General features: G+C 41.5%; 1 protein-coding gene across 2 annotated transcripts; it reads right to left on the bottom strand.

Annotated features, from left to right (window-relative positions):
• Nucleotides 1-444: 444 nt before the first annotated feature.
• On the bottom strand, nt 445-10,755 carry FAM221A (family with sequence similarity 221 member A). Of its 2 annotated transcripts, none has more exons than XM_075050835.1 (7): nt 10,580-10,755; nt 8,675-8,848; nt 7,792-7,880; nt 5,555-5,761; nt 4,611-4,721; nt 3,844-3,932; nt 445-2,078 (listed from the first exon to the last, which is right to left on the bottom strand). In XM_075050835.1, exons 1-7 carry the CDS (start codon nt 10,633-10,635, stop codon nt 2,010-2,012), a joined length of 795 nt encoding a protein of 264 aa, XP_074906936.1. In that variant the 5' UTR covers nt 10,636-10,755; the 3' UTR covers nt 445-2,009. The 2 variants fall into 2 exon arrangements, with proteins under 2 accessions (XP_074906936.1, XP_074906930.1); XM_075050829.1 differs by lacking the exon at nt 7,792-7,880 and adding an exon at nt 8,014-8,204 and having other exon boundaries at nt 446-2,078.
• Between the last annotated feature and the right edge of the window lie 6,720 nt (nt 10,756-17,475).

The following is a 17,475-nucleotide window of genomic DNA, read 5'->3' as shown; positions in this document are numbered from 1 at the left end:
TCCTTCCTGTTCTATTAAACTGTTCTTATCTCAACCCATGAGTTTTACCTTTTTCCTTTCAATTCTTTCCCCCATCCCACTGGGGGGGGGGGGGGAGTGAGTGAGCTGCATGGTGCTTAGTTGCTGGCTGGGGTTAAACCACGACAGTGAGAAACCTCATCTCTGAAATACACACATACATTTCTGGAACTGCATTCCCTAATGGGTATAGCCACGGGGATAAATACGAAAGTAGAATAAACTTCCGCTATTAAGTTTGCAATAATGTCTCTGAAGACTGAAATTAAAATATTTTTTCTATATTCTTATTTACCTTTTTTAACCAATGTTATTTACATTTGTTTTTTTCTTGTAATTCTATTGTGAAATCCCCATTTACTTATGAGACCAAGTAGAGAATCTGTAGAAATGATTGCTTATTAGGACCAGAAGAGGGAGCTCCAATGAATATTTTTATTTATTAAGTTAAAGCAGTATGTAGCGGTGTAGAATTTAAAGGTAAAGGTTATTTTAAAATATTCATTAACAGTTTGATATATTACACCTTTAAATTAAAGTAACAGATTAACGTCTCTGATTGGCATCTGTAGTAATGGCAGCATAGGTCAGAGTTAAGGTAAATGGCCTTTTTTAATCTTTGAATTTGGGCAACTGAGCCTTCCATTCCCTTCTCACTTGGATTCCAGCCATCTCCATCAGTCACCGTATGACCTGCATGCAATCCCAAGAACTCTCTTTCCACACCTGATATCTGAACAAAAAAGCAAGTTGCCCTGCACCAAATGCCTTCAACCTCACCTCTTTTCCTCTGCCAATCAGGCACATAGAGGCATTCTCTCTGATGGGAATCAGAGCTTTGTAAGCTTCTGCCAACTCTCGCTATAACGTCTCAGCACACACGTACCACCTGAAAAGCCTTCAGTCCCAGACATCTTCAAATATTTTTAAGCAGAAACTGACTTACACCTCTCTGTTTTCAAAGGAGACTAACAAAGTTAGCTCAGGCTCTGCTTTTGCCTCCTAAACTGCAGCCTCTTCCAGTTATTCTGTACCAAGTTCTTGCTGTGCTGCTTCGCAGATTTAAACCACCACACAAAGTTACCGAATTCTAAATTTTCCTGTCCCCCACCTTTAACACAACATATGCTGCCACAGCTGTGAATATGGGCAAAGAATACAAAAGCACATGTCCCTTCTTGAGGAAGTCTGTGTGTTGGATTAGACATGATGAAAGAGTGTCTGTTGGATAAATAAATTGATAATAAAACCATACAATTATTTGTTTACATGCAATAAATAGCATATCCATTTCCACTTAATGTTTTCAGAAGTTTAGTGTAATAGAATCATTGTTATGGACAGTATCAGACAGAGAAATCTGGGATAAAGTATACAAGCAGGATCCCTTCAAGTAGCTAGTAAGGATGTGTGGAAATGGGTTTACAGGCGTACAGAACTTCACATATAAAAAATATTTATACTTTGGCAAGAACAGAGCCTAGAGAAGCGTGAGAGAAGGGCATGTTTGAATTTTATCTAAAGGCGATGAAACGACCAGAAAGAAAAAAAAAAGATTTGAAGGAAAGATTAAAATGTCAATATTAACAAAACGAATCCCACCAAGTAAAAATCCATGAACAAGATGAGTCCTAAGGACTCTACAAATAAAGTGCATGCGTCACAGGACTGTAAGACATGTATTTTCTTTACCCTACTACAACGAAATACTTAAATACATGGTTATTCTCTCAGATCTTAAATAACAGTTCTGTAAATCTCTAAATATGATTTTCCATCCTCAAAGGAATATCTATGTAACAATTATGAAGATTACAAATGCATTGATTAAAGTACCAATTTTTATTACAACAAGATAATTAAAAATTTAATTTCAGCAATAGAACAAAACAGCAGAATAAAGAAATGAAGAAATACAAGCATGCAGGTAGGGACAGCAAAAAATACTCTTCAATACAACGATTAACACTGTGCCATATAATAAGTTTTTATTAATCTCCTGGCTTCTTTGATGGCACTGGACTTTTTTCTTTCCGTTTAGCAGCCTTCTCCTTTTTCAGCTGTAACAAAGACAGACACCAACAGTGGTTCAAGAATTAATTTGCAAGTCAGCTAGCAATGCAGTATTAAATCTCTACATCCACTCACAAATTCACCAGAGTGATAGATGCAGTGGAGCAAGCTACAGATCATTATTAGCCCAACCTAGTATCACTTACTTTTGCATCACAGGACAAAGGAGCATTTCCATAGCTCTGCAGCTCCTCCCCTATTCAAACCAGCGCTGCCTTTATCTCTGATAATGGCAATCTAGGTATTTATGTATCCCTAAAGTCCAAAGTGCCTCACAAATGTTCATGGGTTTATCTTTATGTCAATGAAAGGTAAAGAAGTTTTATTACAGACGAGTAACATACAGTTAGACTAACCAACATGCACAAAATCACATAGGAAGTTTGTTGCTGAGGTAGATGCTAAACCTCCATCTCACTGTCTCCTCACTGACCCACAAGGTCACATCTTCCTCTCATAAGATTTTTTTACACAGTAGGCTCTTACAGCATGGTATGATTTACCAACACACATACATTTAACTCTGCCATTTTGTATAAGACTATTAACCCAAACAAATATATCTGTTGTTTTTAGAAGCAACGCTTGTTCTTAAGTATTGTTACATTGGTGAATGAAATTCTATTTAGTGAATGAAATTCTATTTAGAACAATTACATAAAAGGGATGCATGGACTTTTGCATCTCATGTAAAATAAGATAATCACGTTGCTATCAAAAATGCAAGGAAAAATAAAATAATATTTTTAACATGCTTTTTTTCCTCATAAAATAGTGTCAAAAGGAAGCAAAGCCCCAGTCCTGATTTGGATGTCTACAAATTAACTCACTGCTAAGCAATCCTGTTGTTGGTCTACACAGAAACTAATTTTAAAATATTCTTCCCTATTTGGAGGCTTGAGGTTTGTATCTGAAATTCCTACTACCTTTTGCAAAGAAAATAAAATCTTGCAGGGGCAGGGCAAGAAACGCAGCAATTTGGATTTGACAGTAACATATTTTCTCCTATAAACTGATACTGTATTTGTACCATCTTACCATATTTTGTGATGATTTCCAAAATAAAGAAAATTATTTAAAATTTCACAAAGCTAGAACAACTTTCTCATTAACAAAAGCAGCAAGCATAACAGCAGTTAAGATTTTAGAAGTTAATTATGCAACATTGCCTTCCAAAAGAATTCATGAACAGTCAAGACATACTCCCAGGTGAGATGGTGGAGCTAAGGAGCTAATGTGGGGAAAGAATAAGTATTTAAGCATCTAAATAACCTACGCCACAGGGCATTTAAGATAGTCAGTGGGGTGGAGGAGGCACCTCTAAGGGGGTGATTCAGGTCATATAAGAAAGACACACCAGATTTAGCCCAACTACACAGACATTCGCAAGGAAAAGAACATCATAAAGTTTTATAAATGAGGTAGCAAACACATTCCTAAATGTCACAGGGAACTTTTCCGTAAGTCTGCTTTGTTGTGTCTTTCTGTCACATAGTAAAATATTTTGTTGTTCTGTAACGGAGAGTTACCTCAATAAAAATCTGTCCAGTTAAGACAAATACCATCATGACTAACCTCTGAAATCCTGCAATAGCTCATAATTGTATTTAAAACTTTAAGAAGCTAGTGTTTTCTCAGGAAGAGAACAAATTATGTACTGCATTTATATGCCACTTAAATCATACATTTATCTTTTTTAGACATCCTCTTGTGAAAATATATTTGAATTAAGCAATAAATGTAGTAACTTGCCCGTTCTTGGTAACGTTTTTCAAAGTAAGCCATGTCATCATCTTCTGAATGCTTTCCATGAGAAACTTGCCTTGCGGCACTAGAACCATCTGAAAAAAACCCAAAACCAAAACCAAACAACAAACAACAGACAAACAAAGCCCAAAACTTTTTTCATTAATGATACTTGCTATTCCATTAGTTATGTTTTACATTTGGCAAAACACATTCAAAGTGAGAACTCACCTTTATATGCAAGTAACAAACCCCAGCAATTGGGACCAAAGAGTAAGCCCTTTAGCGTAGGCTAGCAGCTATTATAGTCTTGGAGGAGTTCAACAGTTATATTAATTGCTAAATTCTTATACTAAACAAGGGACATAAAATAAGCATAACTGATTCCATGCAAAAAAGACCTTCTGGCAGAAGGCAGTTTCACAGGATTGTGCTGAATACATATGATCCGTTCAGATATGATGAGCTTCTAGTAGGAATTAAAAATTAGAACAACTGATCCAATGAATAAGTGACACCATTAATAGGGAAGATACAAAATGCTAAAAAAAAATCATTAAAAAGCACATAATGAGCAAAATTAACAAGACAGTTACTCTAAGCACTTCAAGCATATGAATGGTGTAGTAACTTTTCACATAACAAGGCTTCAACACTCATTTAAATTTTTAACTTCGATTTTAGCCCTAAGCATCCTTCAACTCATCCATAAAACCAATTAATTTTATATTAAATACTTCTTGTAAAACAGTATTATCCTACTAATACAGCACCTGCTATCTGTGAAATGGTTTGAGCAGAACTAGAAGGTCCCTCAAATGCTTTTAGAAATGGATGATCCATGCTGGTAACAAGGGATTCTGCAAGTTCAGCAGGAGGAGTCCCTGTTATAAAATAAGTTGAATGAAAACAAAAATTAACTTCAGGAGATATATTAAGAACATACAAGACGGGGTCAAAACAAGGCTACAGATTCATATCTACTATACTCAGTGCAGACACCATAAACTCAAGTTAACAAAAGCATTACAGACGGCTTCAAAAGAAATGAAAGCTTTGTTTCTTTAATTACTACAGCTATGCTATAGTTCCTAAACTTCAGACAAATCTAGGAAACCAGATCAGAATTTAAAAAAGAAATAATGAGTACATGGCAATAATAAATAAAACAGTATTTCAGGACAAAATGTGTCCATTACTAAACGACACAAAATCACAGAGCAACAGAGGTATCAAGGCCAACTAATCTGCCTGTCAAAATTAAAGTTCTACAAATGACTCTTGGTTATTTTATGCTAAACAGCTATTAACCTTTGAGCTTGGGGGAAAAAAAAAAAGCTGTAACTGTATAACCAAGAAACACCTAGGGCAGTATTAGGCTAAAGGATTAACATAAATATAACATGGAATTATTAAGAGAAAAACAGAAGTTACAGAGTCCTTTCTAAAAGATATGCTCCACTTCAGCCAGAAGCTACTGGGCTGAACACCATAATTGTTGATAAAGAGGTTTTTTATCGGTTCACTACAGGAAGTTGGACGAGATGGTCATAGTGGTCTCTTCACACCTAAGGACTGCTAGAAAAAAAAATCTGTCTTAAGTCTTACTCCTATTGATCCACTTTGCCTTTGAACTTTGAAAATCTATGTTGAATTACTACTTTTCAAAACTACTTAGTTAGAGAATTAAGTTTCATCTCAGGTCAGCTGCACTTACCTATTCCACTGTCATCGAGTCTCATGTAGCCTTCTGCTAGTGAACTAAAACCAGTCAGTCCTCCCATAGCAGCGTAAGGAACATCCTGCCCTACAGGCTTTCCTTGGGCTAAGCGCTCTTGTTTAGTTTCCATGACTGTCTCATGAGCATATGTTGGCTGACCACATGCACAGGTAAAGCAACTATGAAAGCCCGAACACTTGGAACCTAATTAACAAATAAATAAGTGTAATGAGTTAAATTATAATGGAATTTATACTTTACTGCAGCCAAAATGGTGTTTTCCTAAACTGATCTCATCAAAAACTAGAGCTCCTTCACTACAAAAGCATCCAGCTATGCTTTCTATTTGGAAACATGTACATGATTTTAGGCAAAGCAATCGGCTATCTTTGCTGAAACCTTTTACAGCCTTTTCATCATGGTACGAAAATGCTGTATAGAACAAGAGAAAGGATGAAGGTGGGGATTAGATCATAGGGGTCATCCAGTCTCAGGGTCTCATTCAGTCAAGTTGTGAGTACCTCCGAGGATGGAGATTCCACCTCTCTGAGCAGCCCAGACCAATGCTGATCTTCTCCTGGAGCAGACATCTCTTTCCTAATATCTAACTGGATTTCCTATGTTGCAACTTGTGGCCATTTCCAATACTAACACCCTTCTCTATCCCTCCCTTGACAAAAAATAAAAAAAAGAAAAAATTCTGTCAGTGGGTAAAGAAGACAACCTGCCAGAATTTTGGCAGTATTATCTCCAAAGGTGTACAGCATGTGCCAGTGTTGCACGGCCAGAAAACTTAGAATCTCAAGTTATGACACAAATCACAATTTAAATGTCTCTTAAAACTAGCAAAATTATCTGGGTAGTAAACAGAGGCAGTGGCAACAGCAAAATAGGTTCTACGTAAGAGTACCATTAGACTGACTTTCAGGGGTTTTTTAAGCTTACATAGCCACAGGATGTAACTGAAATAGTTATACAAATGACATGTGACATTCAGAAACACAGACTGAAGTGAAGTGATATATCTGCCTAAGCTACAGCTAAGACTATCATCAATGCCCTGCTGGAGCAATGATGTGAAGAAAAAATTAAGGAACTGATTTTGAAAATATTTCACTATACAAATTATCCTGCTTCCAACTCGCGTTAGAGTTCATTTTGCAGGGCACCAAGAAATAATTTTTTTAAGTCTTGTGTAGTATGTAGAAGGATCACATTCTTTGAAATGTTAAAGGATTTTTCATATAATTTTGGGCACTCCTCAATAACAGAGCTCTTACTCTGGATACAGAATAAGGTATATAAAATATATAAAGTGCAACAGCAATATTTTTTCAATTATAAAGAGAGTACATCTCCAATTTATCTATCACATTAGATTTATACAGCACCGGGCTAGACTAATACCAGTACATTAAAACAACAAAGTCCAAAATAGGAGCAAGTATTGGCACTTCTCTGTGTCATCTTTGAAGCCATCAGAAGTGTCAGGTATTTTTGAGAAACACTAGAAAAAGTGCATAAGGTAAATGATTATTAAAAACACTGTGTTCTAAGGATTCAGTCTGAATCATCCAGTTGCACATTTAAGACTTTCATATTACTTAGAGCAAATTCTTGAAAGACTATCATATAACTATTTCATGTTTTATTCTGTGAGATATGATTCTCATCCAGCAAAAGCTGTTTATGATTTTTCCTGTACAAATTACACAGACTTCATGAAAGAAATTTACTGACAGTACGGAACTCGTAACAAAAAAAGCTTCAGCTTACTTAATTTGAGGTTTCAAACTAAAACATCTTTATGCATTATTTAGTTTTTATGGTTAATAATTCCTGCTGTTTCATTAAAATAACCTCAAACAACTGAAGCACAATGCTTCCTCTTAATGCCTTCTCAAACCTTTTGCTTGAAACTCCATTCCATTTGCATTTCTGGATCCACAATCTGTATGTTCGGGAACTGCTTTGTTAGAGTGCTAACTATTCGGGAACAGAGCACTACTTCTTATTGAGTTGAGAAAAGATATAAAAATACATTAACATTACATTCAACCAGGCAATAGAGGAACAGAGATCAACACTTCCCTCTCTCAAACTACCAAGTTCAAGTAGAAAAGTCACGTGCATGCAGCAGTGGAAATGACAAACTGCAAATGGGGTGCTTTCATACTGCCTAACTTTAGGCAGCTGTCTCCATATGCACCTAACCGAATCATTCAGAAACTTACTCTCCTTCACAGAACTTGGGGAACATAAGGTTGTTGTTCTAAACCCTTCTGTGCAAAAGGTGATGTCTTCCTTCCCATTTCCCATCCTTCTGCAAGGACCAAAATATGCATCAGTGACAAGTGCAGCACGTACCTAATACTCTGGGCAGAATACAGATCCCTAACCTACTGTACCTGTTAAGTTTCCTAGCAAAGAATGCTGCAAGACCATCAGCAACTTACAAGAGTTACATGAAAATCCAGGTGCTGCACTGTGCTGATCAGCAAAGTGTTTGCATCTACAACGGATGGGCTGTGTGCCATTTAGAGGGACATAGTGATAGGACTGGCACTGACAACGGCTCACTCTACAAGGCACACAAATAGGACGGTCTTTGGGAAGCACCTCATAGTCCGTTTTGTGTTGCTTATACCTAAAACAGGTAAAAATAATAACTTTCATAACTTTGTTAGTATTAACAGAAAACTAACTGAAAGGCTTATTATTTATCTTACAAATTCTGTTTTGAAATATCTTTAATTAATTACTGTTAATTGTTAATTTTCAATTAAATTCATAATATCAGGTGCTTTTACATCCATTCATTACATAAATATCACAGATCCTTATGTTTCATTTTGACAGCACTATCAGAATCAATCTGATTTACAATAACTCATGCCTTAAAGCTGAATTTATTGAAGACTACAGAATCATTTTGGTCTCAAAAAAATGTATTGAGATTTAGATTTAAGAACAGTTCTTATGATTTAAAACCTGATTTTCTCAATCCTTAGACCTTAAATTAACTTGCCTATACTGTACTGTAATATATCTGAAAACATTTTACGTTTTCCTCATTTTAAAAAATACAACAGTGCAAAAAAAAGAAAAGATACCTACCGGTGAGTACAAAAGCACAGTGTCTCTGGTCCCACAAGCTTACAGTCCATGCCAGTTGGTGATCTCCAGCTCACATACAACCTGTTCTGTAACCGAATTGGTAATACTTTTCTTTTGTACTCCTCATATTCCTCAGGGGTAAAGAGCTTTCCTCCATCGTCATCACCTACAATTCTGTAAGCATGTCATAAAAAAAACCCATAAGAACATGGAAGACAATAAAAGTAGGCTTCTCGAGATATTTTTTTCAAATAATAGATACCAACACTTTTGCTGTAAATGCAGAATCTTATCTTTCATAATACTGTTCTAGTGATACACAATTAGCAGAATTATAGCTGATCTTTAGAGAAATTTTGTGAATAATGCTCTTTTCAAAAATTTGCTCTGACAGACTGAAAACCAGCATTGTAGGAGAGAAGGAAAAAGTAAAGCCAACTACCAAGCCCCTTTTCATATGGCAGAAAAAGCAATGGGCATTAAGGGTTGTGTAACCAGCCAGCTCTGCCTCAGGCTTCTTGAATGACCTCTGGCGAGTCACTTCACCCATCTACACCTAAACTTACTGCAGACTTGTATAAGGTTATCAAACCTTAGCCTAGTCTGAGGAAGATTATTCAACTGCAAGCAGGTAACCGCACTGCCACCAAAGTAACAAACACCACATCCAAGCAGTCTTCTACTTTGCAAGAAGTCTATGCTAGTTTCTGCACATAATGTTGATCACAGCTGTATCCCACACCGCGGACAGGCCCATTTGTTTAAGCTATCACTACGTTCAAATTCAAGGTCAGTGAACAGTGGGAACTCTGGAGCAGCATCCAGAGTCTACGTTTATGGAGACAACTGAAGACAGTAAGTAAAATCTGTAAAATACAATTTAGACTTAACTGCAGCACTTAACCTATGCTGAAGGTTAGTTTATTAATGTCCGTAAATATTTCAGTTATTGTTACTGTTGTTAATAACAGTATTGTTCAGTTATTGTTTAGGGTGTGCTAAAACATACCGAACAAGAGATTCTTTGTCAAATACTCTGTGGATTTGTACATTGCCGATAATGCACAGCACCAGAATAACGTGTCAACACATCACTGTCATTTGCATGTCAATCCAGCTGGCACCCACTGAATCAGTCCATAACCACCTATGTAAGAAAGACCACCACGCCTACATCTGGTGTTTTACTCGAGGTCTTCCTAGGCTAAATTAAGACCACATTTCAGCGTTAACGACCCAGTTCGTGTTTACTCTTGCTCAAGATCCATCCGCTCTTCAAGAGGAGCGCTGATGAGATTAGCAAAGACACGTAGGAGGACTAGGGCAGGCGTCCATACGCTGCAAAACTTCATCCACGACGCGCGAAAGCCCACGTTTCCTGAAGAGCGGAGCCGCTGGCAGACTCCCCACCCTCTCACACCACGCCGCACCGACGCGCGGCCGGGCAGGCTGGGCGTCGGAAAGCGACGCGTTACCTCCCTTGCGGGCAGCCAGCGTGTACATCGTGCCTTCACACCGGCGAGGCGTGCAGGCCTGCCGGCCCTCAGGCCCGCCTCTTCACCGCAGCCGCTTCAGGGCAGGGAGACGCTCCTCCTCCGCAGAGAGCCGCTCTCGGGCGCCTTCGCGGAGTCGGCCAGGGCACGTCCCGTTTCGCCGATAAACGGCGGGGGAAGGGTTGGGAGGGGACGTGGTGACACAACGAAGCCGCCGCAGGCCCCGGAGAGGCGGCCTCAGGACGGCGGGACCGCCCGGGCCGCCAGGACGTAGCTACCCCCTCAGGGGAAGCCGCCGGCAGGCCGCCGGGGGGGGAAGCCGCTGCCGCCGGCCTCCGGCCCCCACTCCCTCCCGCCGCGCCGCCCCTCTCCCCCCCCAGCGACAGCGGGCGCGGCCCGGCCCTCCCCTCACCGCCGATACTCCGCGTACTCCTCCAGGGCGGCCGCCTCCGCCTGCAGCCGCTCCATGCCCGGCCTCGCCGCCGTGGGGCCGCCGGCGGGCTGGGCGGCTGGAGCGCCGGGCGCGGAGGGAGGAGGGCGAGAGGCGGGCGGGGCGGCTGCGGCCCGCGCAGCCGAACGGCGGGCAGGGCGGGCGGCGGCGGAGGAACGCGCCTGTGAGGACGAGCTCCGTGCCAGCGCCTGTGGGCGCGGCAGAGCCCGCGGGCAGGGCACGCGTGGGTGCTCGCACAGCCGCCGCGGGGCGGGGAGGGGGCGGCCACCCCGCGCACGCTGCTGTCGGAGTCGGGGGAGACGCGCTCGGGGCGCGCAGGTGTGGTGCCTCCGAAGGGGCACCGACACGGACCCCCACCCGCAGGACCGGCCACCCAGCACAGCCCGGCCACCCGCAGCCCCCCCGGCGCCCGCCCCTGCCCCGAGCCGCTGCCGCCGTTCGGGCCTTACCTTGGACCACCGCGTTCCTGGCGCCTAGGGGAGGGGTGGTCGTGGTCGGTCGCTCGTTCCCGGGCACCCTTCCGTTATAAAATACAAGGTACGCTCCATTATAAAAATACGTGTTCCGTTATAAATTACGTGCTTTGTTCGTAGTTCAAGACAAAAGGAGGCCAACTTCGGGAAAGGCTCGTAACCAAAGATGGCTCTTAGACTGGCAACCTGCAATTCCCAGTTCTTCTCCATGTGCCACAGGCGACGCCACCATTGAAACGACTCCTCCAACACGTTTGCAGGCTGCGGTAAATAGAACCATAGAATCACTTAGGTTGGAAAAGACCTTTAAGATCATCAAAATAGACCACGGGCTGCTATTTCTGATACCGCACTGTGTAAGTTGACTGCTTCCACTTGATAGAAACATACTGGTCACATCGTGACTGAACAGGTGAGCAAAAGATGTTTTTCTTACCTGAGCTTTAGGAAATTGATATTTAAACTGTGCTCTGTATGGTAGCATAAGCTACGAGCCCTCAGACTGTCAAAATGAGACCCAAGAGGGTAGGCTTTTTTCCACACAAGAACATGACAAGTGCCTGTCAAAAAAGGTACAGCAATTCAGGGAAATCTCCAGATTGTTTTGCACTGGGCAAGCCACCAGCAACAAAGCAGAAGGTGAAGAGAGATGTCACAAGGACCAAGACAGCATTTTGCCAAAACGTCCCCCAAAGAGAGATGACACAGCAGGGAGACTCTCAGGTTTCCACCAGTATCTAAATAAGGTGATGGAGCATATGGTCTGGGCATTTGTCCTGTGGCTATGCCACATGTATAAGAAATTTCACCAGAGCAGCCAGCACTGCAGTACAACACACGTGTTCTGTCACACTGAGATCTGAACACAAACCAGTCCCTCCTAAAGGCAGAAAAGATAGGGGCGCAAGTCATCACTGCAGTCCATACATCTTCAAGTAAGCTAGCAGAGGAAAATAAAACCACACAAAGAAGTCAGGATTGTTTCTCCAGGGAAAAGAAAATTCCTCCTGTGACCAGAACTTCAAAAGAAGAAACAGATGGGGGGAGGGAGAGCTTGAAAGCAGGACAAGAAGCTCTGCAGGCAGGGAATTTGAATGTACTGAGGAACACACTGCTGCACAGGAACTGCACAGAACTGAAGATCTTTGAGATGCCTTATCTGTATGCACATTTCACTAGTGCCAGAGATCCCAGCACTGCCAATAAAGCTGGGGGGGGGGAGAGAGCTCTGGCAAGCCTGGTTCATGCAGAATGAGCAGAGCTGCTATGTCATGGGTTGATGGACCTCATCTGTGCAAGGTCTTTGTTAAAAACAGTGCTCTGAAATACAGTTCGGGTTTGGAGAGCAGAGCCATGTTTCTGAATAAGGCAGCTTTTGGTGAGGGCTACAAATGTTAGTCTAGATTGTACTTTAGTATCAGATTACCTGTGAACAGTGAGTAAGAAGGTATTGAGTAGGATATAAAAAGTTAATTTTTTGTGGGGCACCTGTTCTGTAACTACCTCCCATCGTAAAAATTGAGGATTTATTCCTGCATTTGATCACAGCAAGTGTTTTCTGCGATAAAGAGACAGCGTTCAGCTTATTAGCACCCCAGCATCTGCTTGGATCCAAATTTGTGCTCATAGACTTACTTGGGAACAGATATAAAAGGTGAAAGACTTTGTAATTAAGCTAATAAAGCTATTTCAAGCACCCATTGTTTTACTGTCATAGCATGAGCATTGGAATACATTTTGGATTCAGAAAACCCTCTCCTGTCTCGCATCCCTTCTAAGAGATTATTAATGGACATCCAAAATAAAATTCATTAAAGACTGAGTCAAACCAGATTTTCCGTGGCAAACTATCGAATAATTTTGCGGGGGGGAAGGCTTTCTGCTACTGTGAAGAGGCTGTGCCACAAGGTAAGTAAAAGGAACAGAATCCAGATGGCAAGTTTTACCTCCTATGGCTGTGATGTAGCATACGGGCGCTGCTGGCCCAAGATCTCTGAACACTGATCAAAGTGGGTTGAACATATGGACACTCGCTTACAGTACAGCTCTGTGAGACCTAAGGTGCTGCCTACACATCAAAGGCAACAGCTTAATGCTGCATAGGGTGTTGACAGTCTCTCTCAACACCCTCTGTTAACAATAAAATGTGTGACCCTTTAAATGTTTAAAAATCCTTACAAGTTTGACATGTGCTTTAAAATTCATCTCAGTGAAATACCTACGTAAATTGAAGATAGCCACTTCATTAATGCAGGAATAAATAATTTAGAAATAACTGGTTTAATATTTTAGACCTCAAGTCATCATTTTGAAGTAGCAGTTAGTCACTCTATGCGTTTGGTTAATGACTATCTCTAATTAGCTATTCTGAAAATGAGAAGAATTGAAGTTACGTAAAGAATAATGGAAATAGTTTCCATCAAATTGTTTCCTCCCTCCACATTTGTTATCAATATTCTGAAATACTTAAAAGCAAATGTAAGCAGTCCTGATGACTTATAAACTTCTAACCCTGTGCTACAATAAAATTTAGTTTGTGTATTATTAACCTAGTTTACAGGCATTTAAAAATGTCAACATGTTTCTCTTCAGGTTTGCTATCAGAGAAACAGAACATGAATAGATATCTACTGAACAGAGTAAGCTGATGAATGCCACAGGGAATATGCAAGCAAGGGTCAATAAATAATGAAAGATTTTTGCTGGAGGTACTGACAAACATAGTTGGGAAATTTGTAGGAATTAAGATCACTTACAGATAAGATAATTCAGTAGCATGTGATGCCACTGGTGCTTAAGTGATATGATTTCATAATGTATGTAATGGGAGGCTTTTTTCATTAACTTGGGCCTCATTTTAATAACCTAAATGATATTTTTAAAGATACAAATGCACATGTGCATCATCCCAGACAAACTGAGATTTTGGGAAAGTATTTTCTAAAAGGTTTTTAAGAAAACATAATAAACTGGGAACTTAAATTTTATGCAGTCATTTTTCTAAATACACTTCTTGTAGAGGTTCCTAAAATTACTCTGCTTCTGCATTCCCACGCACAAAGGCTGCAACAGCAGTGATTACCCCCAGAATACATACCTGCACCACAGGAGGCACTTGGTCACTTAGGCAACTTGCACACATCACAGTCATGATGCAGTTTGGAAACCTCTGCATTAGCAAATATTTTCAATTAGAATTTAGATCTATCTAGCCAGCCTCTTGAAATGCCTGTGTTAATGAAAAAGAAGTATTTTGCAGTTACTTGGAAAAACAGACAACTGTGCAATATGTTAGGCATGTTACTGGATGCCAAAGGATACTGATGTTTCACCACACTGATTACAAGAACCTCTACATCTTTGTGCCATGTTTCTGTATTTTTAAAAATATTTTATTAAAAACAGATCAACAAACTTCTGTGATGCTAACAGGGGATAAGCAGCTTGTTAAGAGCCACCTCAGTGCGTTGCAGTGGAGTATCTGTCTGTCCATCCATTCATCCCAAAGGTTCTTTAATGTGGAACCACTCAGCACTTTTTCTTCTTCATACACAATTGTGAGACAATGCTTGGATATCTTAATTACATCATGGTTACTACGGTGAGATTCAAAAATTATTTATGTAGATGAGGAATGTATTGGGTCTGGCTCTGTGTGGCAAGGTTTTGGTAGCGGGGGGCAGTTACAGGGGTGGCTTCTGGGAGAAGCTGCTGGAAGCTTCCCCTGTGTCCGACAGAGCCAACGCCAGCCAGCTCCAAGATGGACCGGCCAAGGCTGAGACAATCGGTGATAGTGGTAGAGCCTCTGTGATAACACTTTTAAGAAGGAAAAAAAAGTTGCTGGGACAGGCAGAAATGGCAGCCGGAGAGAGGGGTGAGAACATGTGAGAGAAACAGCCCTGCAGACCCCCAGGTCAGTGAAGAAGGAGGGGGAGGAGATGCTCCAGGCGCCGGAGCGAAGATTCCCCTGCAGCCTCTGGGGAAGACCCTGGTGAGGCAGGCTGTCCCCCTGCAGCCCAGGGAGGTCCACGGTGGAGCAGATCTCCACCTGCAGCCCGGGGAGGACCCCACGCCGGAGCAGGTGGATGCCCAAAGGAGGCTGTGACGCTGTGGGAAGCCCACGCTGGAGCAGGCTCCTGGCAGGACCTGCAGACCCGTGGAGAGAGGAGCCCACGCTGGAGCAGGTTTTCTGGCAGGACTTGTGGCCCCATGGGGGACCCACACTGGAGCAGTGTGCTCCTGAAGGACTGCACACCGTGGAAGGGACCCATGCTGGAGCAGTTCGTGAAGAACTGCAGCCTGTGGGAAGGACCCACGTTGGAGAAGTTCGTGGAGGACTGTCTCCTGTGGGAGGGACCCCACGCTGGAACAGGGGAAGAGTGTGAGGAGTCCTGCCCCTGAGGAGGATGAAGCGGCAGAGACAACGTGTGATGAACTGACCGTAAACCCCATTCCCTGTTCCCCTGCGCCACTGGGGGGGGGTAAGTAGAGAATCCGGGAGTGAAGCTGTGCCCAGGAAGAAGGGAGGGGCGGAGGGAAGGTGTTCTGAGATGTGGCTTTATTTCTCATTACCCTACTCTGGTTGATTGGTAATAAATTGAGTTAATTTTCCCCAAGTTGAGTCTGTTTTGCCCGTGACAGTAATTGGTGAGTGATCTCTCCTGTCCTTATCTCAACCCATGAGCCCTTTGTTATATTTTCTCTCCCCTGTCCAGCTGAGGAGGGCAGAGTGATAAAATGGCTTTAGTGGGCACCTGGCATTCAGCCAGAGTCAACCCCCCACAGGAAAGCAACAAAAAGAACAAGAGAATCAAAAATCTTCCCTAAGAAAGATGTTTGCTTGCTGGTTATTTTGGTTGTGGAACTTGAGAGCTGTATTGAGACCTGTGGTGCTTGTAGCTGTTCAGACAGCAATCAACATACTCTTTTCTTTCCATTTTTCTTCATTAGAACTTTTGTTTGGGAGTGGATCTTGAACATTTTTGCTACCTACATTAAACAATCATTCACAGGCACAGAAATACTACCAATTACCAAGTAAAATCAGCTGGTAAACACCCATGAGGCAAATTACAGCTGGGAAAATTCAAGTCTCAGAAATTCCCAAAAGAACAAACCCAAAACAATAACCACCACCACCCAAATCGGGAGTTCTTTATATAAGGGAGGTTTTATGTCCCTCTGCCCTCCAAAGAAAAAGAAAAGGAAAAAGAACCCAAACCCAATCCAGCTAAGAACCAACCAACCTTAAGGAGATTCTGTATTTCACTAAACTTGAAGCAGGTCACTTTGGGGGGATTTTGTGATGTCATCCTAAATGGGAAATACATAGCTGCATCATAAAAACTGTAGCACAGCAGAAACACTATTTGAATATTCCTCTTAAAGATTTTAAAATGTTTGGCAACACAACCAAATGCTGTGATACCATCAAACATTTTGGACCTGGGGTGAGTTGCAGGCTTTCTCTTGCTTCTTTTTCACAAGCCCTTGGGTTCTTTACAGAACCTCCTGCCATTGCAGGGCTGCCACACCTCTCAAAATACCCTATAAAGGAAGCTGCATAGTAGAACATGCAGATGTTTTCTTGCTGCTGTTGTGGATGGAAAAGGCAGTTGAGACCCTCCTCTTATCCCTTCCTTACCCCCTTTTCCTTAGTCCACATGCTTGAAGTTTAGTTTTGCCACTCTTAAAAGTGCTGTCATCTCAGCAAAAAGGATGAAGTGCAGCTTCCACCCTCTGCACTGCTGGAGCACAAAAATCATGGAAGTAGTACTGTGCTAGATAGTTGGTCAAGGGAGAACACACGTCAGAGGCATAGCATGGCGATACAGCACAGAACAAGACCAGCCATGAAAAAAGGGGCACGACGTATCACAGCCACTGATGTATTGCTGTATCAACCCCTAATAATGCTCATTTCATGTAAAATTAGATGTAGGATGCTACTAGACTGTTTTTAACTTGCTTCTTGATAAACAGTTCTTTCAACTATATTTATGAATGGAACATTTCTGCCGTAAGATTTAGGTAGTTCACAGTTTTCCCTATATATCTGTCAAGTAAAAGATAATTCCAATGAGCCGTTGTACTACTGAAACCGGAGAGAAAAGCAACTATTTCCTAATGGAACCATGCATTACTATGAGGAGTACATAACTGCATGTAAGTTAGTGTATCAGTCTCTAAAATCCCTGCATAAAAAGGAAAGTTTCAGGGCATTAGAATTTCAGGAGCAAAAGAACTCAGTGATTGAGCATGAAGAATACCAGATAGACTACTGCAAAACTTCAGAGACATACAATTTTCCAATCCAGAAACACCTAGAGCCCATGTAGCAAGAATGATGAGACTGTTAAAAAAAATGCCAACAAACCAGGAGTC

Source organism: Buteo buteo, chromosome 2 (assembly GCF_964188355.1).
Source record: "Buteo buteo chromosome 2, bButBut1.hap1.1, whole genome shotgun sequence".
Taxonomy (NCBI): domain Eukaryota; kingdom Metazoa; phylum Chordata; class Aves; order Accipitriformes; family Accipitridae; genus Buteo; species Buteo buteo.
This window is presented reverse-complemented; position numbering and strand designations above follow the sequence as displayed.